Source organism: Chelmon rostratus, chromosome 8 (assembly GCF_017976325.1).
Source record: "Chelmon rostratus isolate fCheRos1 chromosome 8, fCheRos1.pri, whole genome shotgun sequence".
Taxonomy (NCBI): Eukaryota; Metazoa; Chordata; class Actinopteri; order Chaetodontiformes; family Chaetodontidae; genus Chelmon; species Chelmon rostratus.
Window position 1 is genome coordinate 10,292,445 of NC_055665.1, and position 27,695 is coordinate 10,320,139.

Consider the following 27,695-nt stretch of genomic DNA (forward strand, 5'->3'; position numbering starts at 1 on the left):
CATGTGCTGGGTTCACTCTGTGTACACAAGTCATTATTAGAGGTTTAGTGTGTGCTCACCAGTCAGTCAGGCTCCAGTCAGAGGAGTCAGCTTAAGGGCTCATAGCAGCTCCCTGAGGAGACACTAAATACCATCAGCCGTTTAAATCCATCCATGACCATTTTAAATATGCAGCACACACTCACTCCATTTTTAATAAGGGCTCTGAGCAAGACAGAGGGAGAGAAAAAAAAGAGTGGGGGGGACAGACAGAGAGAAAGAAAGAGAGAGAGAGAGAGAAAGAGAGAGGGAAGAGAGGTGGGGGCAGACTGAAGGAGAGGGAGGAATATGAGGGGAAAGGAGGAGAGCGGAGTCTGTTGCATTGATTTCTTGGCAGTTTGGCACCGGCCCTGATTCGCCTGGAAAAGCCACAGATGTGTCAGAGCCAGTTAGGCACGCCAGAAGAGAGGGAGCACGCGCACACACACCACACTCAGTCACACGCATGTACACACACACACCACATGTGCAGACTATATAGTGCATATGTATCTACATACATGTACGTACTGTATATGTATGTATACATATCTACACATGCACAGGGAAATGCTCATAGAGAGAGAGAGAGAATACATAACATGCACTCAAAGCATCTGTGAGTGTGTGTGGATTACAAAAGCACCTGTGTGAAGTGAAAGCTGGGGATGATGCAAGAGGTTTTGATGCCTTTCTGAGGGAAAACCAGGCATTTCTCTCTGAAGGCAGTCAAAAATAGATACTATTACACACACCTAGATGGGCAGTAAATTTCTCCTTAATCCCTGGCTTAAGTTAGCTGAAAAACCTGTCTGCTCTGCTCAGCTTTCAAAGCACACCTGACTGTGTGCGGGTGCACGCACAGCCCGGCGGAACAGCGGGGAACCGTCGGATGTATATTTTGATCTGAGGGCGGATGAGACATCAGGATCAAAGTTGGGGGACAGAGGAGAATCAACTGATCTTAGTTCTGAATCCATGAGCAAACTCCAGACAGACTACCTGATTAGCTAGGCATTTGTGGCCCATATCCAGCGTGAAAAGTGAAGGGAATGTTGATGATAAAGCCTGGGGCAGAATGGTATCTGGGTCCTCTTATAGCTCAAAATGGCACAAACTAATGTTAAGTTTCAGGGTTTGATTTCCATTGGGATCGCCTATATTACTGTAAAGTGCTTTAATAGACACTTCCACCAAACATTTATTAGATCTGTTAATGCAAAAGAGAAATATCCGCCAAGAATTTATAGTTATTTATCAATTAAAAGAGAAAATCAAGCACTTTATGTGTTTTCTTGGAAATTGTTGGACAATTTAGATGAAACTATGGAGCCTAAAAGAGTAAGTACTGTCAGTAAACAGTAAAAATTAGAGCTGCAACTATTATTTTAATTCATCATTCATGATTAATCAGCCCATTATTTTCTTCATTAACTGATTCATGCTTGGCCCATAAAATATAAAAATTTTCCCAAAGACCCAAGCTGTCGTCTCCAAATTGCTTGTTTTGTCCGACCAGCAGCCCAAAACCAAAGATAAATGTTTATTATCGCATGCAGTAAGATGGAGAAAAGCAGAAAATCCCCACAACTGAGAGACTGGAAACGGGAAGCATTTGGTATGTTTGACTGAAAAACAAGAGAATGTAGCTGACGATTCTCTTCCGTTTGCTGCTCATCGGCTAGTCAATGAATTAACAAATCCTTTCAGCTCAGGCGGAAATGAACAATATGGAGTTTCATTAAAGCATGCATCACTGTAGCCTTGGATTTTACAGGGCAAGTGGCTGTTTCTTATTTTCAAGAAATAGACGAAGCTGTACAGCAGGTAAGTGTGTCTGTCCTCCAAACACATTCAGTCATCAGTTCATTTGAGTTAATGATAGAAACGAAAGGTACAAGCTGTGTGCGAAACACTTACCACCACTTGAGTAAATCCTATATGTCAACAGTGTTCACTTTAACAGAGCACAAGCTTGCCTAACACCATTTCCTGCACACACACACACACCTATGCAGCTCAGTCCCTCTTGCTCCAGGTGACAGGTGTGTCACAGCAGCGTTGCAGGAACCTGGTGATACCACCCGACAGGCTGAATGACCGGTTAGTCAGCTAGCCGGCTGACTCACTGACCGAGAGGATGGGAGCTCACTCACCGTCACGCCGGCTGCACTGTGTAAACGCCGGTCCAAAAAAAAGAAAAGGGTGAATGTGTCACCCTCGGTTTACACACAGATGCACGCGGAGATGCTCCGACACGCGGAGGCACCCCGCCACCCGAGATGCAGATTAGACATGGTATGTTTATTACCCTCCGTGCCACAGACGGAACTGGTCCCGAAACCTCCGCTCATTTTGCTGTCAGTAAAGACACAATGGGACAGTCACACTTTCTTTGACGCGCCACTCGGGAATGTTAATCACCACAGAAACCCATTATCTTCACATCCTCTCGTTCCCTCCCTCCATTTGTCTTCCTCTCCTTTTAAAACCTGACAAACTCATCGCTCGTTACTAGAAAGTACCATTGTTTCATTGAACGCACATGTAGAGGGAGACAGAGACATGAGGCAGAGGAGATAAGAGGAGAGGAAGCGGAGAGGGGAGGCCTGCCTGACTGCTGACATAAATTGGGGATCATAAAAAGTGTCGTCCTGGAATTAATCTGCGAAGAATGAATAAAGTGAAGTACCGCGGGGAGAGGTGTGTGTGTGTGTGTGTGTGAGAGAGAGAAAGAGAGTGAGTGTGTGCAGAAGTGCAGGGGTTTTTCTTGAATCCATAATGAAGACACATGAATGGAAAGAAACATGAAACACAATTTTCAAACGTATTCATAAAGCCTCGTGATCTAGGCTCACGAAGATGTGTGTGGACACTTATTTTCTTAAGTGTGTGTGTGTATACAGTAGAGCTATTGTATGTATGCTCTATGTGTGTGTGTGCGCATGTGTGGGGGTGTTATGCGTGTCCGTGCCTCAGCTGTGACATACTCCTTGCCAGCCCCGCTGCTGCAGCGCCTACAGGAAGTGCCACATACATCATGAATTTTATGCATAAGGCTGAATGTCAACACTGATGCATAATTTTTGCGGTAAAATGCTAAATGTCACCAAACACCGGGCTCCGTTTCGACGGACGGCGGGCCTCGGATCACCAGAGGACGTGCTGGCAGCCAGCAGTCGCCACGCCAGCCGTCACACCAGAACTGAAAGGCTGCGGCGACACTGTGCGCAGTTGTGGCAGGAGTGGCAGAGTAGGCGACAGGCGGGATCGAGGGACAGCGAGGGTAATGAAAGCAGATTTGAAGGAGAGGAGAGTGAGACAAGAGGGTTTGTTGTATTTCTCTTTACTTGCCCCAAGACACATGCATTTGCAGAAGAAAAAAACACGATTTAATCCCTAACATGCAGTTTAAGCTTAAAAAACTCTTACTGTGTCTGGCAGGATCAGATATTGCACCCCACCTTCTAGCAGCTCTTAACTGAAACTATATGCTCTATGATGCAGCTGTATGTGATGAAAAATCAGGCTGATATATTTTGTGTGTTTGAAGACTTTCAGATCTCTGCGGACATTTGAAAAACGCCGTGCTATTTAATGACTGACCCACCCATTGGACTCCAAGGTTTGAGGCATTCAGTATGAAAAGCCCGATTCACCCAAATGATGAGAAAACACATTTCTTTCCCTTGCTTGTTCTCTTAAAATCGGTGTCAGATTTCGACTGCCACGCCGATAAAACAGAGGTGAACACCATGACTTTGTGGAAGAGGACCTGCTCCCTCTGTGGATACAAAGGGCTCATTCTAAGGCAACGAAAACACACTTCATATCATCAGGTGATCATACAGTAATGGAAACATACTTATGAATATTGAAAATAGATCCCCTTAAATCCTATACACTGGACCTTGTAGCTAGCAGAAATGTGGACGTATTAAGGAGAACTGGATACTGTGTCTCTCTCCCCTGATCTGGTTAACTTCCTGCTCGCTCACTGCACGCATGAATGGGATAAAATAATTTAATCATACGACTCTTCTCGACGTTCCAAATGTTTTGGACCAAATGGGTCAAATTTTATTTATTAATTCTGAAATGATAATGAAGAGTCATTTCGTTGGGTTTGAGACGTTCAGATAAACACTCTCTGTTTTACAGCTGCTGCTTTTCCGATGATTATGTATGAGAAAAACGCTATTTGGGCCGGCACGCATGACGAATGCAGTAGTTGCAATAGCCTGTGTGGCCACTACGTCAAAATCGCCTCGCAGCTCAGCTCTGTTCCTTGGGGCCTGAGCAGGAAGAGGCAGAATTGGGTGACTTTTCATGCTGAGGGGATGATTTTCTCAGGAATGTGGTCACGCTGTCCAGAATGCATATTGGGACTATTAATTTAATGGAAAGTAGTTCACGGGGACTATTATTTAATGGAACAAAGCTACAGTGAAATCCCTCAGAGCCTGGACAAAGAAACATTTTCACCATCTCCATAGCTGGATACCACGAAAGGTATGTGACAAGATGCCTCTTTGTTATTGGGAAGAATAGACCTTTAAACATTTCCTAATATGCCCTTTGTTGTCCATACCACTACTTTATACGCATTACACCCAAAGGGAGTGGAAAAACAAAATCACACACACACACACACACACACACACACACACACACACACACAGAGGGAATGTGAGGACAGGAGGAAGAGAGGCTAGAGAGAGAATAAGTAGCCAGTGATGCAGATACACAGCTTTAACTCTTCCTCCAAGGCAGGAGACCACCAGCTGAGCTCCTCAAAATGAAAAACTACACTATTAATATCTATGTGGAGAGCTGGCATCAAATATTTTCAAGAACACATGCACCAAGACACACAGAGAGAGGGACTGTGCATGTGCAGCTCCGCCAATAACAGGCAGCAACAGTTACATAAAAAAAGTTTGATATTCTTGCATTTAAAGTGCTAAGCTTGTGCTTACGACCTTTAAGGTTGAAGGGGTGAGTAATGAGGAGCGGGGCGACTCAGCCAGGCCTGCTGAATGAAGGACAGGGATGGGAGGGATGGATGAGAGAAAGCGACGCAGAGAAAGAGAGAGAGAGAGAGAGCGAAAGTAAGAAAGAAGAAATATGAAGGCACTGTCATCTCATTTTTCCTCCCTCCGGCTCCCCCAGCTGTTGTTCTCTCTCCCTCTCGCAATCACTTTTCATTGTCACTCATCCCTCCAATCACCCCGAACCACTTGCGCTGCCCTCCCCTACCTCGCCCGTTCCGTGCTCTTCTTCCCCTCTCTTTCTCCATCCACACAAATGACTCAGTGAAACAGGTCAAGTGTTACAAAATTCCCCCTGCAGCTCAACCTGCCTAATACAAGGCCTGGCTCATTGCACCAAGACAAGTAATACGCTGCCTACTCACTGAGAGGGGGACTCACGCACGCTCACACACACACATACATGCACGTACACACACGCACGGCAACCACCAACACACAATGAATATGTAACGCCATACAATGCCAAAATTCTTTGCATATTTATGGATGATGCACATACACGCCAACTCACACCAATACACATTCAGTCATCTAGCTGCAGCAATATTTCCTTTTTTTAATCAAATTTGTTTTTGTGTTTCTATCATTCTATCATCAGGCGTCAAAAACAAACTTCAGTTCCTTCCAGCAAAGTCCTTCTGAATCTGAAACTGCATCTGCATGGAAAACACATTTCTTCCCGAACAAGAAGAAAAACATCACATCCGTATCCTATTAAATAATTGGTTGATTGATAGAAAAATAATCCCCATCTATTCTGATAACCGATTAATTGCTTTCAAATACAAACATTTTCTGGTTCTAGCTTCTACGCTGTGAGAGTTTACAGCTTTTCTTTGTCTGACAGTCAGACAGTAAACTGAACATCTTTGAGTTTTGAACTCATACTCAGAAAAAATAAGTAATTTGAAGACAATTTGGGCTTTTGGAATTTGTGGATTTCACTGTTTTCTCATTCTGATTTCATAGACCACATGTTAAATCCAAAAATACCTTGAAGATTAATCAGTAATGAAAATAATCATCATTTGTAGCCCTACATATTAATACTACAGTGAAGCCACAATAGAAAGTAGGAGGAAGCCACATGTAAACACACACCGCCTTACCCTCTTTCCACCTTTCTCACCTATCTACACTAATGAATAGCAATCGGGCGACAGAAAACCCTGAAGCAGGAGACTAAAAGCGGTATTAAGAGGGGGACAGCCGAGTAAAGGACCTTAAATAGGATAAACGACTGGGAGAAACTAAAGTCAACACACACACACACACACACTTGCCCTTTAACACACCCAGACACACAACATGGCCAACCTGCTGCTAGACAGTACTGTATGCGTGCGTGTTTGCTCTGCAGAGTGTTGTCATATAGAAATGTAACGGCTCCATATATCAGCACGGTGTGGACCTGTGGAGGATAAACGACCTGCGAGCAGTACCTGGACAGTGTGTGTAATACGCAGATAAATAACTGCGACTCGTATGATGACACACAGAGTTCCGGAGAGAGCATGTAAACCACTGCACAAACACAAGACAATAAACCAGACCAGGGATATGCGGATTGGACCGGAGCACGCACTTGTTTATAAGAGTATTGCTGGCCTCAATCTCTCGGGAACGCCGGTCGTTTGGGTGGGTAATGACTTAGGAAAACTGAAATGTACCGGAACATAAATTAATCAAAATGCGGGACCTGCATTCACGCACTCTGTGAATGCTCAGTGGCATCTATTTTTGCAGCTTCTGCCCTGTTGTTAGCGCATCATTCTGCACTGATGTGTCCGCTGGCCGCACACGTTGAAGGCAGGCTGGAGGCCTGACGCTGGGGACGAACCAGTCATTACTGTCAAGGCGGCAAAGATCACATCACATCCCCGTTTGTGACGGCGACAATCGACTCGTGTTTATAAACAATTCACGTAGAGCCCCTGTGATGCCAAAAGCCAAATTTGAATAACAGTTAATTTCCCTCTCTAAGATAAGACCTTTTGTCCATTCAAGACTGTGTTATTCTGTCGCTGCCCTAAGCTGACAGCTAAACGGACAGGGGACGGTGCAGCGTGCCTGTGCTTCGCATGGCAATGTTGAGCTATTTTTCTAAACGTTCCCTCTCACACATCACACACTGTCGTGCACTTCAACTGCAAGTCGAGGCTGTTACCCATGATGCCTCGGCTGCGGGGCTGAGTGACAGGCGACGTAGCTGAAATCACGGAGGACAGCCTGAGGGAGAGGGGGGGTTAACAAGGGGCCAAAGACATACAGGAGCCATCAGGTGCTGCACTGTGGTCACATGAGGCACATAAACACATGCAAACACACACATGTGCCTGAGTAAGACAGCGTCCAAGAGCCGTCACTACAGAAGTCTTAACAGCTTGGAGCAGTTAGAGGTCGAGCTTCAGATTTCTGTTTCTTGGAGCAATAATTAATGGGTTAAATCAATAATGCATTTCCTTTTTTTTAAATGATGCCTCAGGGTTCAATCGCAAGTGATTGGAGATGTGTGCTGGAAATGAGAAAAGAGAAGTAGAATGATTAGAGCGGATTTTACACCCCAGGACTGGTTGGACAGTGTTGGATGTGGTAATACACACACACGCACACGCACACACTTCTTTAACAGATTCACAATGCTCTAACATTTAGTCCGCAGCAGACGATAAGAAGATAGGAGCATCAGAGGAGGACGGGGCAGAAGAAGTGATTACAGGAAGAGAGATGTCTCAGATAAGATGACAGACAGATGAATGGGGAGGCAGTCTGTGGATATAAAGGAGGAGCTGACACATGCACATGAGCAGACAAAGACGCATACTCGCTCTCGATTTTGCGAAGTTCTGACAGTCCTCTCCTCACCACGGCTGTTATTTAACGTCAAACAAAGAAAGCAGAGAAGACTTGAACCCTACAGGGGACCCAGCCAGCGCAGATAACATCACTCTGGACTGCTGATGAAGGCACACAGTCTGCTGCACCACTTCACCACACTGCACTGTATGCACCAGCACCCATACACGTATATCAAGCTGGGTGATGATTCAATATTGTTGTTTATCAACATTCAGTGGAAGCTCAATGGGATTTTACAAATTTCTTTGATCCAAATTAATTACAATCATGTGTTCACAAAGTGGTGAACCTCCCTCCATCCTTGCTTGTGAACATTTGAGCCTTTCCAGGATGCTCCTTTCATACATACCAATGAACCTGTTTACCTGCGGAATGTTCCAAACAGGTGTTTTTGGAGCGTTCAACAACTTTCCCAGTCTGTTGTTGCTCCTGTCTCAACTTGTCTGAAATGGGTTGCTTCATCAAATTCAGAATAAGCAGATATTTACAAAAAGCAATGAAGCTGATGATATGAAACATTAAATACTGTATATTGTCTTTGTGCTGTTTTCATTTGAGTGGATGTCAAACGGTATACGCAAAGTTACCACAGTCTGTTTTATTTCTGTTTTACAAAGCGCCCTGTTTTTGGAATCAGGGTTGTACAAGACGGTTGTCTCTTGTATGTGTGTGCAGTTTACAAACCTCATCATTACAATATAATAAAAAAAATAAAAAATAACATAAAAATTCAACAATAACAGGCTTTTTATTGAAAAGGTAGGCAATCAATGAGATCACATGGGGCCAGCGGAACAGGGTTCTCCCCTCTACCCTAACATAAACCAACTACATCCTCAAAAATGGAAATAAAGACGCGAAAACTGAACAACTGGACCCACCAGGAAAAAAGGAGAAGACAACCAAAAAGAAGACCTACATAAGGTCACACACAACCAGTACCCAGTTTTCTGCTGCTGCAGCAAATGCTCTTGTGATTTCAGCCATTTCCTCCTAAATACATACACAATGGTAACCGACTACTCAGACTAGTTTAATTACAGTAGCATGGGTCATGATATAATTCAATTCAAATGAGATTTCGAAACCGTCTATGAGGAAAAACATAAAAGCGCAGCACAAACTGTTGTTCAACAGCACTCAGAAAACATTTGTGATAAACTCCCACACAGAAGGAAAATGTACATTTGTATGCATGTTCTGTAGCATCAGAAAGGCAAACATCTGCACAGCAGTTATATGCGCAAATGAACATGAACACAATCATCCACAGTTTACAGCGGACTTGGCAGTCCCCAGAAGACCATCTCGAGTCCCTAAGACCAAATATTTGCAGACTTACTTCGTTTTTATCTCCATATTCATCTCCGATTCTGTATATTTGTATCTGCGGTGATGCGGACGTGCATGTGCCAGTGCGTGCATGTACTTTGTAAGAGCTGCCTGTTGAGACGGTGAATTAAACAGCAAGTGCATTTGATCTGCAAAGCACTCGAGGGCAAATACACAAAACGAGATACACACGCACGCGCACACATACACGTACGCACACACATGCATACAGCATCAAAATCATTTCCGTCACAGAATCTATTCTTAGGAGCAGCAACAAACCATTCTTTCCCTGATATAAATCTCTTTTATTCATACCCACAGAGTCACGCACATGCACAAACACACACGCATACACACACACGTACACGTGCACACTTTGCTCAAAGCTACACTCCCTGGTGGTCATAATGCATTCACATAATGTTCTTTGTTTTTGTATTTTCCAGAACAGGATTTGTTCCAGGTAAGTCACAGCATGAAGACCTTTTGGGGGCTTATTTAACACACAAACACGCATGCACACACGCTGTATCTTTCATCTGGTGATGGTGGGTGTTTGTGCAGGTGCGACGAGGTCAGCGGCATTCTGAGGACGTCAAGGCTTCTTTCCCATCTCCCGCTCTCTGTCTCTCTCTCTCTCTCTCTCTCTCTCACACAACACACACACACACACACAATCTGATCTGTGAGAAGCTAAATCAACACAGCTGTAACAACTCAGCCCTCATCGTCCTCCTCCCTTCACTCAGCCGTCTCCACTCCATCTTTAATCAGGCTTCTCCTCCCTTTCTCTGTTTTACTTTCTGCCCCTTTGCTCTCTCCGTCCTCTGTCATGACTCCTCTTCGCCCGCTTTCTTCTCTTTTCCCCTTTTATTCAATCTTGCATTAGTCACTGTTTAATTCATATGCCGGCTAGCTCTCTGTTGCTTTTGCCAATACGCGAGGCCTCAGATCTCACCCCTCCACCCTGCTCACACCGTCACGCGCTCTTTGCCCTCCCTCCACGCTACCTCTCTCGCTCTCCATCTCTCTCTCTATCTGCCCTTCTCTGCCCTCCCAGCAGTTGGCTGAGCATGTGCTACCCCTGGGGAGACGTGCCTCATCCGCCCAACAGTGCACTGCAACCACCCAGATACCTTCAGCCCCGTCAGCACGGGACAGGAAGAGTAAACGCCCAGGGGCCTCCAGGGGAAACAGGAGCATCCACTTCCCCCTGTCTGTCTGCTTCAGAGTGTATTTACAGTATATGTGTGTGTGCGTGTGTGTGGCAGACACACATCTGTATAAAACAGAATGACCAGAAGCTAGAAGATCAGATGTTATCGATTACGGCTAGAGGAAGAGGAATGATACAATTTCCAATTTCCTGTGATTATTTACAAATGTAACTTCCTCTGCACTCTGCTTTCACCTTGCGCGACACGATAACAATACTGCGATTGAAGAAAGACATCCCCAGTCTGGTACTTTAAAAGCACACTCTCTTGTTTGAAAGAATGTGTTCATTTCTTCGGCGGGAAGGTTACCCCTTGGGACATTTTTGCTGAAAATGATGTTGTCAGTCAACCCAGCTCTCTATTCTTTGACACTGCATTTTAAGTGTATATTAAGCTGTTTTCATCTGCATCAACCATGGTAACATCGTAATAAGGTAACGCCTGTTTCCAGACTAAACAGTGGGTGAGTGGTTGTTGCCTGAAGCTCCAAACACTAGGCGAAGACAGTAGATTAGAGCAGACATCATCTCCTTTCCACAAAACAAACAGAAATACCAACGGCACAAATCCTGTGCCACTGAAAAGTACCTAATTTAACCTTCACAATAGTCAGAAGCCAAATTGTTCTGTTACTGATTCCCAAATTGTCAGCAAGGCCCAATTTGTCACAAACTGGCTCAGACACTGTGAAATTAAGAACTCCACACCAGATACTTTAAAAAAAAACATTGATTTAAATATCATTTCAATAAGACGGAGTGTGAAAGTGAACAATAACAGTGAAGTGCAATAAACGGGTGTGCTTAATGTAGCACAGCACAGAAAGCAGCAGTACTGTAGATTGTACATGATTAGGACAGTGACACAATGTTCATGTTTAGACACTGTACAGCGACTAAGAGGCTGAATATGAAGGTGTGAACGTGTCGACTACATCCTCATCAGGTGAACAATGCAGGCACTGTTATGATTTTTAGCCACGCTAATGGCAGAGGTTACAAAGTCGGTGACCCCATTCACACCTGGTATTAAAATATGCTCTGCATCCACACACGTTATCCAGATAAGGAAAAAGACGCGTTTATGGTAGGTGCAAATGCATCATGATCCGGATGTAATTGGATCTCCCTGACCATTTGGAGGTCGTCTGGCTCAGGTCAAGATTTGGTTTATGAAACTAATGACACTCCCATCAGACGCAGTTGTACTCTTTGTTTAGTACTGATTTCCAAATGCTAGCATGCTAAACTAAGACAGTGAACATGGTAAAAATTATTCCTGCAAAACATCAGCATGTTAGCATTTTCACTGTGTAGTGTATTATTATTTAGCTCAATTCCCTGCTGTGCCGCCTCACAGAGCTGCTAACATGGCTCTAGAGTCTTATTTTGATACAGCACATAGTGAAAGAAGGTAAATGCACAAGTTAACACAAACTTAGGCCTGTACAGCAGCCACTATCATGTCTTGCGTTTCTCATTTGGTCTAGTCTCCAGCAAATGAAACACATGCTCAGACTGAGCTCAGATGACTGACTTGGCCAGTTAAGAACATTCCACTGTTTGGCCATAAAACTCATTAATTACCTCGTCTGCATGCTGCGGATCACTGTCCTAAAACTGCAGGACTATGTACTATCACTAGGAGCTGTGAGTCAAATCAAATGTGCTGGAGTGCAGAACCATAATGAAAAACATATCAATGTCAGTTTCAAATGAGTCAGTTAAAGGATACAGTGTTAAATACAATTATTCCAGAAAATGTATGACACACACAGCTGGAGACTGGATGATTCACCACAGGCAAGACAGAAAAGCCAGTCGCTTTAAAGCAAATAAAAATATGCAGGAGCCCACTTTCATAATTGAGGTCAGAGGTAGACACTTCCTATAATCCCTGTGAAGGCTCAGGTCACCACATCCGTCACTCAGACATGCATGCAGCAGTCCTGGCCGTTCATCACTCACTCTGGGATTTATTAGTCAGGTCTGGAGCCGGAGGGTGAGAGGTTAAATGAGGAGCATTGTGTTAGCAGTTATCAGCAGAGAGAGCCCAAAGTGGGTCTGTGTGCTAATCCACGCACACACACACACAATCAGATGTTTAATCAACACTGCAGCTGTAGAGCTGGAAGTTAAATATACAGCCATGTACAAACATGCATGTGTGAAACTGTACACTCACACACACAGAGACAGATGCTCAGCACACACAGGCACACCAAACAATCTGATAACATTCAAGTTCATCAACACGCACGAACATCCTGCATATCTGATCGGTCTGCAACCCAGCAAAGCACTCAGCGGGTGCCTAAGTGCATGAACATACTTCTTCAACATGCTGTTTGACCAAAGAACACACTCACATGTTCACTGCCGTCTAATACACGCCTACGCACTCACACAACTTGGTATAAACAGGGCCACTACCAGCTAGCCGGATTGCCCAGGGGCACCACACCATGTCTCATCACTGTAAGCTAATGTTGAACACAGTGGTAGTGCTTGGCGTAGCTGCTGTCACTTTGGCTTCAGATCCAGGTTATTTGCTTGGAGCTCAAATAGGCCAGGTTCTGTATTATGGGGTCACTGCTTTCGCATGAGGTGCATAGTTTTCACACGGTGACAAAGGCAGGCAAAAATGTAAGTATTGCACGAGCTGTTACTACCTGCTGCAGCTTAAAAGCCTTTCTGCTGTGCTCGAGTCTTTTACATTCAGCTAGAAAACCAAAGGAGTCAAGAGTGTCTGTGTGTGTGTGTGTTTGTGTCTCCTGTGTGTCTGTGTAAGTGCTCTCTATCTCGCCAGCCTCAAATCCAAAGCAATTAGAGAGGCCAGATGGTGGGCTGGACTCACAGTAAATAGCTGTGCATTGACAGAAGAAGCCTGCAACAAAAATGAACTGTGACAAGGAGCCAGGATGACACACAGCTACATGACGGCATCAAAGCACCAGGCAAACATCGAGGACACGCTGCCATAACCGCCATAAACCAACTGTCACCATCATGGGGATGTTAGCAGCAGAACTTGATTGGATCGTTTGGTGGGGGCACAAAGGGGCTGCTTGTATGAAAACCAAATGAGGCAGGTGCACATACATGCATGAACACGCGCATTCACTCACATACATAAACCTGTACACACACAGAGACAACCCTCTACATGCTCTTCTGTTAAAATTTGACCAAACCAGTTTGGTTTAGTCAGAGTTCAAACAATGCGGCCTTTGAGAGGCGCTCCATTCACCGAGTTTCAGCTTGGCCTGCACATTCCCCAACTGAAAACACAAACTGCCTCCCTCCAGGAAAACCACTGAAGCTACAGCAACACATTCCTCAACTTTATCCTTTTCTCTCTCTCTCTTTCTGTGTGTGTGTGTGAGTACTGTATGTGCCTGAGAGGTGTTGGCATCCTGCTGAATATAATGATTATATATATGCATCTTGAAATAAGAGCGCATGTGTGCTTTGTATCATCGCTCTTCATTATCCGCACACTCAGGTGAAAAAGCGGATAGAAAAAATGTGCCCTTTAAACAACTACAGCAGTCTCCTACATACCTGTTACCAAGGCAGCGAGTTTACGTCAGCCAACCAGGACACATATACAAATCAGTGAGACCGGGAGGAGGTGGAGTCTGAGTACAGGACAATTGTAATCCACAAAATGGCTTCTCCTATTCCTGTGCTCAGTTTCCCATAAGCCTGTTATCACACGTCTGTTGACACACACACACACACACACAGATTTATCAAAACCGAAACGAGACAAACAGCTAGACCAGGAAATGAGAGTGAAAAACAAACATGGGGGGTTGGTGTGTCTGGAATGTGAAGGATGGGTGACAAGAGACAGAGAGGCCACTTCATATGGCGATCAATTAATCTATAAAACTAATCAGTGAGAATCAATGACTGGCACTTCTATTCAAGCTGGCTCCTCAGTCATCTCAGTCAACCTCAAGTGTCAAAGAGACAGGGGGAAGAGGAGGAGAAACAGACAGCACACGCAGCAACACCAGAACATTTCAAAAATCAAGAAATCTTTAATAGCAACCAAATACGAAAAAAATATAGAAAGACACGACAAAATTGTGACGACAATTCTAATTCAGGTTGGGTTTTTTTTTTTTTTGTTTGATTTTTTTTTTTCCCAAAGACCAAAATAAATTCAAAATTAAAAAATACAAAAAGAAAAAAAAAAACAACTTTTCCACAGAGCAGTCAATAATGAAAAGCACATTTTGGGGTAAGACTGTTTTGTTGTGTGTACAGTTCATTTGTATAGAAGAAGCACATTTGCCAGTTTTGGCAGCAATCACAGCGCAGCAGTCAAGAATAAAGCACTCAGAAAACATAAATTATAAAGCACTGCAAAATAACAGAAAAGAGGAGAATCTGTAATAGGAGAAAATAAATCCTTCATGCTTGCTGTCACTGAGAAATACACAAACGTGACACCATAAATTAGTAATTCTTTTTCTCTGCTACATATTTATATATTTATACTATGTACACAGGAAGGTTTTCGCTTTTTTTTTCTTTTCTTTTCTTTTATGCGAGGGAGATGGGAGATGTTAAGGCTTTGATTAGTCATCAGATGTTTGGAGCCGGAGAAACAGCAACAGTATGCAGCTTTCTGGAAGAAAAATATTGGGTTTTTTGACCATTTCACCTTGTGCTAGACCTAGGTCAGGATCGCGGATTTCTATAAAAGCATTTTGTCTGACAAGCCTTACTTGGGTGCTGAGGTGGGTGGCATTGGTGTGTGTGTGTGTGTGTGTGTGTGTGTGTGTGTGTGTGTGTATGTGTGGAGGCGGTCGCAGTGGCGGAGGTGGCTAAAGTGAGAAAATTTGAAAAACAACATTTTGGAGATGAGTAGGAAGTTGTGACTCTCTAAAAGCATTCGACAGGATCTGGGAGGGGGAGGAAGTCAGCGCAGTGGCATTTTTATGAAAGCCATGTTTCCTGTATAGAACAGAAGCGGAACGGACACGCAGTTTCCTAAAAAGCCTGTTTCTCTGACACTGGGTGAAAGGTGTGTGGCCCCGAACGCGTAGTCGTCTCTGTTCTACATGGTCATTGATTCGGGAACGGGTTGGACTGCTTGGGGAATAGAAAGCAGCGGAGCAGGGGACATCGTGCTGCAGCTCTTTCCACAGCAACAGGACACGGTGTATGTCCTGACAGAGCCACTGAGCAAGAAGAGGAGGAAGAAGTAGTGTTTTCGTGTGTGTGTGTGTGTGTGTGTTTGTGTGCAGCTAGGCGAGCGCATTTGTGTGGGTTTATGTCAGGAGATGGCAGAGTTGTCAGGTATGAGGTGTCTTCTGCACAGTTTGGCTGTGGGAGTGAGCATAATGAGAGTGACTGAGGGGTGTTTGTGTGTGGGCGAATGTTTCTCTACATTCTGCGTGCGTATATGTACAGTATGTGTGTGTGTGTGTGTGTGTGTGTGTGTGTGTGTGTGTGTGTGTGTGTGTGTGTCTTCGAAAAGCACAATAATATCTTCAGTTTGCCAGTTTCCCATGGTGACAAAGGGTGGCTACTCAGGTTACAGCCCCAATGGCACCGAGAGATGTCCCAAAGCCCCCGAGCATCACGGAAATACACACTGACACTCAACTACGCGCACACACGCAGAGCTGAGTCAGACGCAACACAGAGTATCGCTTGTGTGTTTACAGTCTACCTGATAAATTATGAGTATTGTGGGTATTTTTGCATTGTGCGAGGCGTCTGTCAAGGAGAAGGAGAAGCCAATTGTGCAAAAAATGTTGTGTGCTTATTATGTGGAAATGCGGGCAAAGCTAACTCCAACAAAAAAGTTATACGAGCACATATGATTTTCTTCCCCTCAATACAAATCGACTCTCAGGCTCTAGGTAAACTCAGCTCAGTCAGCTCAGCGTGGTGTTAACACCTGAACCGCCGAGGTATTATTTAGATTAAAAATTACATTCTGAATGCCATCAGAGACATTTGAACTTTAGGCTTAGCCAACCCACAACAACTTCCTCTTTACGTCCACAAACACTGGCTCCATCGATCTGATATTTACATGTTCATAAATATCCACATTTTCACAAGAAAAATAAAGATGCTTACATATATAGTACACAGATACCTCACACCAAAATGTACATACAACAGTTTTGTCCCTTATCGCTATTTTTACCCCGAAGACCAAGTATTACACTCATATTTCTCATTGCAGCGGTGACACACACAAGTGCAAAAATAAGTAATACCTTTTTTATTTGGAGTGGTCGTGACAAATCAGCTGTGTTCAGTAAATTCATTGTACCCCAGGTTGACAGGAGTTGCATTTATGCATAAGCTAAGGCCATTAGGCGATAATCCTATTGAACACACTGGCTTACAATATGCTAGACGGTGCTCAAACACTGAAAGCTGTTTCTGTTTATGTCATCTGCCTCCTGTGTCTCTTTCCTGTTCTCTCGCCGCCTCTCTGAAGGTTAACAGCCATCACTGTGGCAAACAAGGACTGTCTCAACCTATATAGATGCTTGGACTATATGCGAGTGGTTCTCGCATCTATAGTTCAAGGCTGCAAGCAGATAGGAAATGCAGGTCTGTGCAGTCACTCTGGGTCACTTGACCTCATGACCTGCAGCGAACTGCAACTCAGACCTTAGCTGCGCCTTACAAGAGGTCAGAAGAGTCATCGAGAGCTGCGCTCATCAGATTCCCAGTGGGTCAAAAGGGAGTTCATTAGAAGGCCAGGAAAAGCAGGATTAAAGGAGCTACAGCAGGGTTTTTCTCCAAGATTGTCCATCACAGTCATCCAGTGGCTACATAGATACAGTGATGCATGAAAATGTACACACTGCGCCTCAAAGGCAGCAGTGCGCAGTAGCCACGAGGAATATTTGCCTGAGCGGGCCTCCGGTGGCTCGTTAGAAGGATAAATTAACAGTCAGGAGACAATCAGCCCTGCAGCTGCATCATAAAGGGCCATTTGAGCGCTTGTTGCCTGTTAGTCAATATGACTCCCATAGCTTCAGCTGTGGACACAACCTACTTCATCTCCCGATCAATTCACTACATTTAACAACATCCGCTAATGGAAAGAATTATTCGATGATCTTATTGAAAATCTATTTCACCTAACACGGCAGTGCTTAGGAGGTGGGGTTCTGATACATCCGGCCATTTACTTAAGTACGGGAGGAAGCAGTACCTCCATGCAGCAGAGGGAACGGGCCACTCTCGGAGCAGGCCAGGCTGTAATAGAGTAAGTGGGGCGTTTGACACATCAGGAGTAGTAAAATACTCCCCTGCTCTCTGTGGCCCTGACCTCGACACCGCCCCGGATAAATCATAAACTCCCCATAAACACTGGGAGCGAGGGATAAAGAGAGAGGGAGAGACGGAGGGGTGATAGAGAGATGGAGGTGGGAGGGGGTGGAATCGCCACGTCATAGACGATAAGTGGTGGCAATCTGTTGGTCCCGGCTAAGCGAGCGACTTCACGGCTCATTACCAATCAAGCTCCTCCTGTCAGGAGCGCTCTGAAGAGACGGGGATGAGGAGGAAGAGAAAAGAAGAGACGTGGTCCTCTCCAGTCCTCCCGCCTCCTGCATCCCTCTCTCCATCCCTTGACCCTGTCAGATCAACTACACCTCATTCCCTCATCTCTTGTTTACCGTCTCTTACCTCCGGGCGCAGTGCAAAAGTTTGCATGTGAATACTTTGCTATGAAACTCTGCAAACTTTATTTGTCAAACGCAGCTGCTCTTGTATTTGCACAGCACATAAGGTGCTAATGTTCTTCTTAAACTTTGTAAATTCAAAAGCATCTACGGTAGCTGATAGTTTGCAGAGATGATTTTTTTTTTTTTTTTAAGTTTGAGCGGCAGAGAGAGCGGAAACAAACACTCACCAGCACACATGAGCAAATACATTGTTCTCTCCTCTAAATCACCTGATGGTTACTGTCTGCACCTTCAAATGTTTTGATCCCAACCCATCACTAGCTACTAACTACCCAGCTGCTGTCACAGCACAAGGCATTACCAAAACAAAAGGTTTCCCACAGGAGGACTGAGAATAGCAGGCAACACGAAAACTGCTTGACAACCTCTTCCACTTCTACGGTTTTGGTGAAGATAAGAGTGAATATACAAGTGAGTTGCCTTCTCTATAGCCAAGCTTGTATCATGATTCCATTATCCTACTCCCACACTACATGGTTTCTCTCTTTTAGTCTGTCTGTCAAGAGTCCTTGTCAAGGTCCCAGTGATAGCGGTAGCATGAGCAGAAGCGGTGGGAGACAGGTTGTTTCTTTTCTCTGTTTGATTTTCAGTTCTTAGGGACCAGATAACAGCAACGCTCTGTTCAGGATATCCCGCCACACCCACTTGTTCATTCAGTCCATTCAGGGGCTGCACTGTGATTAATAATAGGCTATATTTAGATTCAATTTTCAAAAATAAAAGTGGTATTATTTTCTCTTCTCCATCAGACAGGGACGAGACCCTGGAGCCGCAAAATCCTCTGGAGGAATCCTTCATCCCTCTTTTTTTCTCCTCCTCCTTTTCCTCTCCTGCTCCTCCTCTATACATAAACAGCAGTCCGTGAGATGACAGAGCCATCCCGCTGGGACTCCATGTCATCATCCAGGTAATCGCCGATAATATCGCCCTGGTCATGCGGTGGGCGAAGCTGAAGGATGGGGGCCCCTCCAGCGAAATGGTCATACCTCTCCTCCTCCTCCAGCTCATCAAACTTCCTCCTCTCCGCGTCGTCTAACTCATTGCTTAGCAGGATGTCTTGGGCGGTGGGTGTAGTGGCGACAACCTCAGGCCGGCCCCCCATGGTGAGCGGCTGGTGGTGGTTGTTTTTCTCTCCAAGGCCCTGGTGGGATGAGCTCTCGTTGTAAACGTAGATCGGGCCGTTGTTGTTTCCGCCCCCCATGCCGCTGCTACCTGTGCCTCCACCTGTGCCGTTCTTGCTGGCCTTCTTGCCGCCGCCAAATATGCGCGTCTTCATGTCACTGCCGCCATTGGCACGGTAACCCTGCTGCTGCCTGCGGCTACGGGTGACAAGCACGGCGATGAGAGCGGCGACCAAAAGGAGGGCCAGCAGGGAGCCAATCACAGCTCCCGCCACCACGCCGGCATTGGATGGGTTCACTGAGGGCTCTGTAGGAGGGAGGAGAGGCAGGGAGGGAGAAAAAGGAAGAAAGGAATATGGTTGAGAGAGGGGAAAAAAGAGAACATTGTGAAACATGGAGAGAGGGGAAGGGGGGAAAGGGGACAGCATAAAAAGGAGAAGGAGGAGAGGGGGAGAATGAGAAAAAAGGAGAGAGGAACACAGAAAGAAGGTAGGAGTTGGATGATGTCAGCGGTGCTGGTCTGAACTATATTCAGTGAAGTGTGTAAGAGTGCTGAGGTGTCAGTACAGTCAAGTGTGTGTGTGTGTGTGTGTGTGTGTGCGTGTGTGCGTGTGTGTGCGCATGTGTGTGCGTGTGCTGAGCCTCCTCCTACACTGACATTTCCTCCTCTCCCTCAGAGCTGCTCCTGTCCCCATTCCCACAGCCACGTCACAAGAACGCCCAGGGTCTGTCCAAGGCTCACCACAAATCACAAGGCAAAGGGCGGGGGCGGGGGCGGGGTGGGGTGGGGTGGGGTGGGGTTGGGGTGTTGGGGGAAGCGAGAGCCACATACACACACACACAGACAAACACACACACATACGCACACACTTCCTGAAGGAGCGGGGAATGGCGGGAGCAGGGCAGAACAGGTGGAGGCCATGCAGAGGAAGAGGATAATGATGGATGGGGGAGTGGAGGGTGGAAATTAGATGAAGAGGAGGAGGAGGAGGAGGTGGCGGAGTGAGTGAGTGACAAAGTGACACAGCAGAATGACAACTCCTCCTGGAAGCCATGACCGTAGAGCAGGAGGGCCAGATTGGCAACCCTCTCCGCGCTGCTCGAGTGCACGCCGGTCCCACATGAGTGTCCATTTTAACTCCAGCACCGCTGGTTTAGTCACGACTGCCATATTACGCACACACATGCACATAGAGCAGAAGCCATTTTAAGTTCATATGAAATAAAACAAAGGCGTTCTGGCGAGTGCAGCCCGGCGAAGGAGGGTTTAAGTAAAGCTAGAGCTCCAGCGTGCAAGACGCAGTATTTCTGTTTGTGCATCAAAACTCCAGAGAGAAGTAGTGGTGTCTAAATCAGGGCTGTGAAGACGTCCCATATGACTCGTCAGCCATATAGTGCTCGTTCTCTGAACTCGCGCATCCCACTCCCTCGACATCCCTCTGCAGTGATATTAGTACAATATTTTCAGGCAGATATTTGAACAGCAACAGATACACCTGCTTTTGCAGGGAAGGAAACCGCCAGTTGAGATTAAGGTAGGACACTGTTTGAAATGCTTCCATTTACGGGGCCAATAACAAACCTAAGTTTACGCACCAATGCCGCAAATACCAAAACAATACTCCTTACTTTGAGGAAGATAAACATGTTTTTTCTGAGAAGACCTTTTTTGATTGTCTCTCACAATTAGTCTGTTTAAATGCATAAGTTATGTTTGCAGCCATACAAAACATTGCCTAAATAAAAGCAGCTAAAATCAGCTAAATTATGATTTAAATCAGGTCAAAATGATCAAAATTCACAAAGTCACACTAAAGATCTGACCAAGCACTCAATGCCAGTTTTCAGTACTTGGTGCCATGGACACATTTAGTATTGAGGTTTGATACCAGGCCTAGTTAAGACTCTGCTAGCGAGCAAAACCTCTAGGAGACCCAAGACAGTGTTACTGCTTTGCATTGGCTTTTCAGGGCCATGAGTTCAGGGCTGTAAGTGCTTTCGGGGAGAATGACAACTCCCCACAGCCCCTGTGACCGTTTTCCCCATGTGGTCATCATCTAGGGCTCAGTTGGCAGGCAGTGCAGCACTTACGCTGCCGGAGCTAAGGGTCAAATCCACCCACGTTATTTGTATTCATTGTACTGTGAACCACTTTGACAGAAAATGTTTCCAAAATAACACAGGTTATTTTACAAGGAAATATGTACAACATAACAAGTATGATGGCTTCTATAGGAAGCAGGAGCACTTTGGTATAATGGAAATACAGCTTAGTCTTTATTCCACAAGCTGTTTTCCTAATAAAAGAGTAAGCCTACTTTTAGCAGAAGGGAAAATTGATGGTTGGATTCATATTATTCCCACTTTGACAAGGTTCAAAGCATTCAAGATTAGAGTTTATAATGTATTTTGTATGAATACATGTATTTTTTTTATTCTCATTTAATGTACTTGCGCACTCTGTTTGGATAATTTTGCACATTTTGATGGCCCAGAAGCAATAAAAAAAAGCTTTCATGTTACCCCTGAAGGAGGCACATTGTTGCAGAAACATCTTATGGAATAGAGTCTGTTTATTATCCATCCATCTGAAGTGTTCCTGCTTCCTTCAGGTCTGAGCGCACGAGCTACACAATAAAAACCAAACAACTCATGTTGAGTAAATGAATTTTTAATTTTAGTCCCTGGTTGAAAGTGATCAAGAATCCTTAGCTAAGCTGAAGATCCTTTCTGTTGCACGAGCTTTCCTTTCCACTCTGTGCACTTTCACCAGCCGCTGCATAGGATTAACCAGTAGACGCTGCTGTTGAAATCCCTGCCTAAGTTTGAAAGTAGCAAATCAGCCCGATTCTTATTGTCATTCCCATTTGAAATCCAACAGAAGCCGGCCCCTCTTGTTAAGTGTACAGAGAGCTGACAGAATTACTGTTGTAACACTGACTCTTGTCAAGAGAGAAAATGGTCGTCCACTGCTGTCTACACCTGTGCTCTGCTCCTCTCGTCCTCTTTATTTCTGCCTCTCCTCCCTTCCTCCTTCTCTGCCGCCACTCCACCAGCTGTCTCCTGCACACGCTCTTTTCCGATTCCTCTAAATCCATTTTCCCTGCCATCTCTCCAATTTCCAACATTTGTATTTCTGTCATATGTCACTTTCCTCTCCGCTCTTCTCCTCTGTGCTTCACTTTCAACACATGCCTAGGGACAAAAAAATTGCAACTTCTTGTGGGTATATTTTATCTCCCTTTTCTTTCAATTTCTCCCAGCAGCCTCCCCAAGCACAAGGTCTCTCTCTCCCCTTCTATTCTCCCCCGAGCGGTGCTAAACATTCCTGTTCACACACATGAGAGTGAGAGCTAGCCCTCAGTGTCCACTTGTAACAGGAACACAAGAAATGCATTATCACCTCGGGCTCCGAGGAGCTCTGGCACATGCAACACGGCAACAATCTCCGTGCAAACTCTGGGCCGGATGCTGCCGCACATTGCCGTCACATCAAAGGGAATTAAAACTAAAATTTAAATGCAAATTCTCCCTAAATTCCTCTCATCCAATTATTTTTAATGCGTCGCTCAAGTCAGTTCACATGTGTCTCTCTAAAAGTCTATGCTGGTAAATCCTTTTGTGGATGATAATTCATGTTTTATTCTACCCTTCTGGAGATGACACTTAAAAGATTCAAGAGATAGATGTAAAGGAGCCACCCCAGGCTCCCAGTACAGGCCCACTACAGACCCAGACACATCCTAACAAAGCACCAGTGGAATCTATTTAAATGGGTGAGGAGAGGACATCTTATAAACACATGCTGTTGGATGAGCCAGCAGAAAAAATGCAATATGCATGCTTTGTGGATAACACAAAAATAAACATGCACAACTACAGTAACTACACACATACGCACGTACGCACACACAAACAAACAATATTGTGGAGGCCAAAAAACAGCATGCTTCTTATGCAGTCGCGTCCAGCACGACCGTAAGCTCCAAGTGACCGCAAGTAATGCAGGAGATGAAGCGGAAGTAATGTCTACTGCAGCCTCCCAAAAACACGCATGGTCACATACACACACACACACACTCATACACACTCGCAGACACACACACCATTATGGTCATCAGTGGTCTGGCGCTGGGCTGGGCTGCACCTAGAGCATAGCTTAGTAGTATTCTCTGTCAGCATGTTAACTTATTGAACAGAGCTGTGTGTGTGCGTGCAGGCACGAGTGTGTGTGTGTGTTTGTGTGTGTGTGTGTGTGTGTGTGTGTGTGTGTGTGCTAATGAGGGGTGGGCAGGGGGCCAGTTGCAGGCTGGAGGGAGACTTGGCTCCATCAGACCTGTTCTCTGGCTGTTTTCGCATGGCCGAAGACACACACTGACTGACACAGACAGATACAGGCAGACACACACACAAACCCAATGGAGGAAAATGGCCAAGCCTCTCGCCCTTGAACTGTCTCCTTAGATGAGTCTGAAAACAGGAGGGAATGCACCGAATTGAGAGGGAATCTCTTTCCTGTTGAACCGAGGAGCCACTCGGACAATATGGGGGTTTCATTTAACTTTTTGAGGTTCAGCTGAGCCACCCTTGTAAGGAGCGATGGGGGGAAAAAACAAGACAGAAGATGGAGGGAATCTGGGTTAGCCACACAAGAACCCTCGAGAGAGAAGCCTGGAATGGAGGGATGGATACTAAGCTGTGATTAAGGAAGAGCTACTGGTATTTAAGAGTTAAGCTTTTGGGAGAGGGGGAGATAGCACAGGCAGGAGCAGGAGAGAGAGAGAGAATGCTGGGGGCAGAAGTCTCTTCTGAGCAGGGAGATCAGCGCCAGACTTGCGGAGGCTGAAAGACAACCTGAGAGAGATAAGGAGGATGAGGAGAGAGCATATGCTAACTGAGAGGATGAGAGATGCGCTGAAAAGAGCAAACTGCAGCAAAAGAGATAGCGAGGGAGAGATAAATCGAAAGAAAAGAGGAGGGGAGAGCAGGGTAGGATACGTTTGCGTGTGTGACTAAGCAGCAGGATCGAAGATGAGAGGAGGAGAGGCAAGGAGAAGAGAGGACATCCATCCCTCTCGCTGCCTCCGGGAACACAGGACAAGACTGAGTTCAGAGGACACGAGCAAACACCCGCACAGACACACACTGGTGTGTGGATTTATATGTGTGTGTGTCATGCAGCTGTGGGGTAGAGAGGAGTGGGGGACCTGCTATGTAGCAGGTGCTGGCCATTTCACGCCTGTCGGCCCCTCTTAGCCCTGTTTGTCTACACGCATTCACATTAGCCTCCACAGGTCTGCATCGCATCCCCATCTGGAGTCATTCCACATCTTTCTCTCGCTCTGTTTCGACCGTCAGCGACGCTTTCATTTCACTTCAACCAATACTGACTCCGTCTTTCTTTCTGAACACTTCTCGTCATCTCTCACGCCTTCCACAAACCTCCTTCACTCTGACACTTGCTGGTTGCCTAAGTCACCTCTTAACTGCCGGCGAATCTAGCTCGCATCTTATCCTCCTCCTCCTCTTCTGCCAGTGAGTAAGAGAGGAGTGGGAAGGAGGGAGGAGGTGGTCGGGCCACGAGAGAGCAAGGCGAGATGGAGGAGGGCGATGGCAGAACAAGAAAACTGTGGGAAGTTCAATGCTGGAAGAGACCAAAGAGACCAGAAAGAATATGAAAGGGGAAAAAAAAAAAGAAGAAAGTGGGATGAAGAATGGGAGTGGAAATGTAGGATAAAGGAGAGCGAGAAGGAACGGATGGTGGAATGAGGAGAGAAGCAGCCAGGAGCTGAAGCAGCAAAGGGTGACTGATCCGCTCTGAGAGGCTTGGAGACAGACAGACACACACGCTATGCTGAGAGATAGTGGAGGCCAATAGCAGTAGATAGGATGCAGTGGCACAAGATTCCCATGGGAGTTTTAAATGCCGTCAGCATCCTCTCCCTCCATCCCTCATGCCTTTGCTCTCGCCCTCTCAGTGTGAGGATTGCACGCTGGCACTGATTTATCCCGCTGCACATTCCCGAGCTTTTTAGTCCAAAAGCAGCAGCATCCATCTTGCTCCCTCTGCTCCCTGGATCTTTGCATCTTCCTTGCTTGTTGCTTGTAATACACAGCAGGAGACAGTGACATCTTTTGTGCTACAGAAGGCAGTTACACCACTATGCAGCAGCGCAGAGTGGCCCCAGAGGAGTGGTGACGCATGCTGTGGCACCATAAGGAGCCAAGGGACTTGAAGAAAGATGGGGGGGAGTGAGAGAAAGGAAAAAGAATGAAATAAGTAGAGACTGAGCAAAAGGACAAGAAAAAAAAGAAAGAAAATGAGGGCATGAAGTAGCTGGGTTGCTCTTAAAATGTAGCCACTTGAGAAATGCACTTTTTCCCCATTACGGCCAAGGTTTACCCCCATGTCAGCAGGAAATAAAGTGCAGGCATATGGCAGAAGAGTGAAGGGGGATGTATTTTGTATGAGATGAAATGCAGGAGGGAACCCTGTTAAGGGGTACAACTAAAACTATTGAGGAACAGAGGGGAATGGAAGGATGGACTGTTTTCCATTATAACCGTTCTGGATGGTTTGACTCCAGTTGAGCTGGTATATAAAGCTCTGCAAGAGTCTGGAAAATGTCATCCACGCTTTTACAACATCTCGCTATTGCATCGCACTGCATTCCCTACTCAAAATTACCTCTCAAAACTTAAGCTGGAGTGAGACTACTCAGGAAATCCAACAGAAGAGTCCACATAACAGCTAATTTAGCATCTCTACACTGGGTTACCTGTGTGTTTTAGAATTGATTATAAAATTAGCTTTTAAGCACATTTAAAGAACATTTGGGGTCTGCCCCTGATTGTATTACTGACTTATGAGCCAGAATGCAATCTGGGATCCTGTAGTAAAGGTCTATTGGTAATTCCTAGGTCAAGGCTAAAACTCAGAGGAGCCTCTGCAGTCAGGAGCCCCACCAACTTTGAACCAGCCTGCCAAAAGAGATCAGGTGATCTGGCTCTGTCTCTTATTATTTATCTGGTAATATCTCTTCTTTTTAGATCTTGGGAAAGCACTTGTTTTTGAAAAGTGCTACATACATTATTCTTATCATTATTATCACAGCACACAGACAAATGCACACACTTGAATAAATAGATACATATCACAAATATGAACCAGCGTATCAGCAGTCTAGCCTCAGCTAAACCAAAGGCAACACTGACATCCACTTCAAATCAAAGTCAATAGTGACACTGTGAGACAAATGTATCACTTTTAGTGATTGTGGCCTTGTCTTCAAGACACTGACTAATGAACACTGCTCATTTGCTTTGCTTTAGTCTCTCCTGTCATTACTGATGGCCAAGGGTACCGCTGAGAAGCTACTCAGCCGCTTTTGTGATCATGACTTTCAGGGGGCGAAGCGCTCGCCCTCATTTCAGAAAAATAGAAATAGAATAGAAAATATCAGCAAGAAGGACCATCTCATCTATGTGCACCGCGCACAATGAGAGCTACCACTAAAAACCTTGTGGAAACCCGCTTTGTAAATGCCATGTGATGTATGAAGCGGACAGACAGACCTTGGAGACTGCGGAGGCATAGACGCTTTCATAATACTGTGTCGCCGGGTGCATGCACAGAGAAATAGAAAAAGTGACATGCATGCTTAATAGGAGAGAGAGAGAGAGAGCGAAACGTGGAAAGTTGAACCCAACGGCACGCACACACACAAACACACACACCACGGACAGAGCAGCTGGACCCTCTAACCCTACAATACACACCCAAGAAAGTCCTCAGCACAGAGAATGTGTGTGTGTGTGTGTGTGTTCTCATGAGGCATGTGAGGTGGAACAAGGTGAATCCCTGGGGAAGACATGAGAGCATCGCACACCAGGAAATGTGTAGCATGTGTGTTGAAAGTGCACTTGGTTCCAGTTCATCAGTTCAGAGGATATAAATGTTTTCATATACAAGCCAGGGGAAGGTTTGGTCGATGAAGGGGAGCCAAGTGAGCCACAAATGGCTTTTGCGTTCCACTTCTGAAACGTTCACTGCTTTACTGACGGCGTACAATTTGTCAGTGTTTTAGGACATCTGTACCTTGTGCAAATCAGACTTCATTTTGGTTTTAACCTACTTAGAGCAGCAGCTGGGTGGATTTGTGATGACAGGAGCAATTCTTATGCTAATTCGTCATATCAAAAAGAAGTGCACAAAGAGAAGGCGTCTTACAAATGCCACACATGTTGTACTCCAAGCAGGTTAAAATGTGTTTTCAAATGTTTTCTGACCTACATCTGGAGGACTGTTTGTTTGTGCACATGCTCTGTATTTATACTCTTTCGTGCACACGTG

At 45.4% G+C, this 27,695-nt stretch overlaps 1 protein-coding gene across 3 annotated transcripts in view; it reads right to left on the reverse strand.

Annotated features, from left to right (window-relative positions):
• The window catches only part of LOC121610068 (nectin-2-like), a 75,694-nt gene that overhangs the window by 14,961 nt on the left and 33,038 nt on the right, over window positions 1–27,695 (reverse strand). The window contains exon 7 of one of the 3 annotated variants that reach the window (XM_041941982.1): window positions 18,287–19,649. The exons of the other annotated variants lie outside the window; for them this stretch is intronic. Within the exon in view, the coding sequence (XP_041797916.1) occupies window positions 19,063–19,649 (587 nt within the window). The 3' untranslated portion in view covers window positions 18,287–19,062. Of the gene's footprint in view, window positions 1–18,286; window positions 19,650–27,695 lie in introns of those variants that run through there. 3 annotated transcript variants of the gene reach the window in all.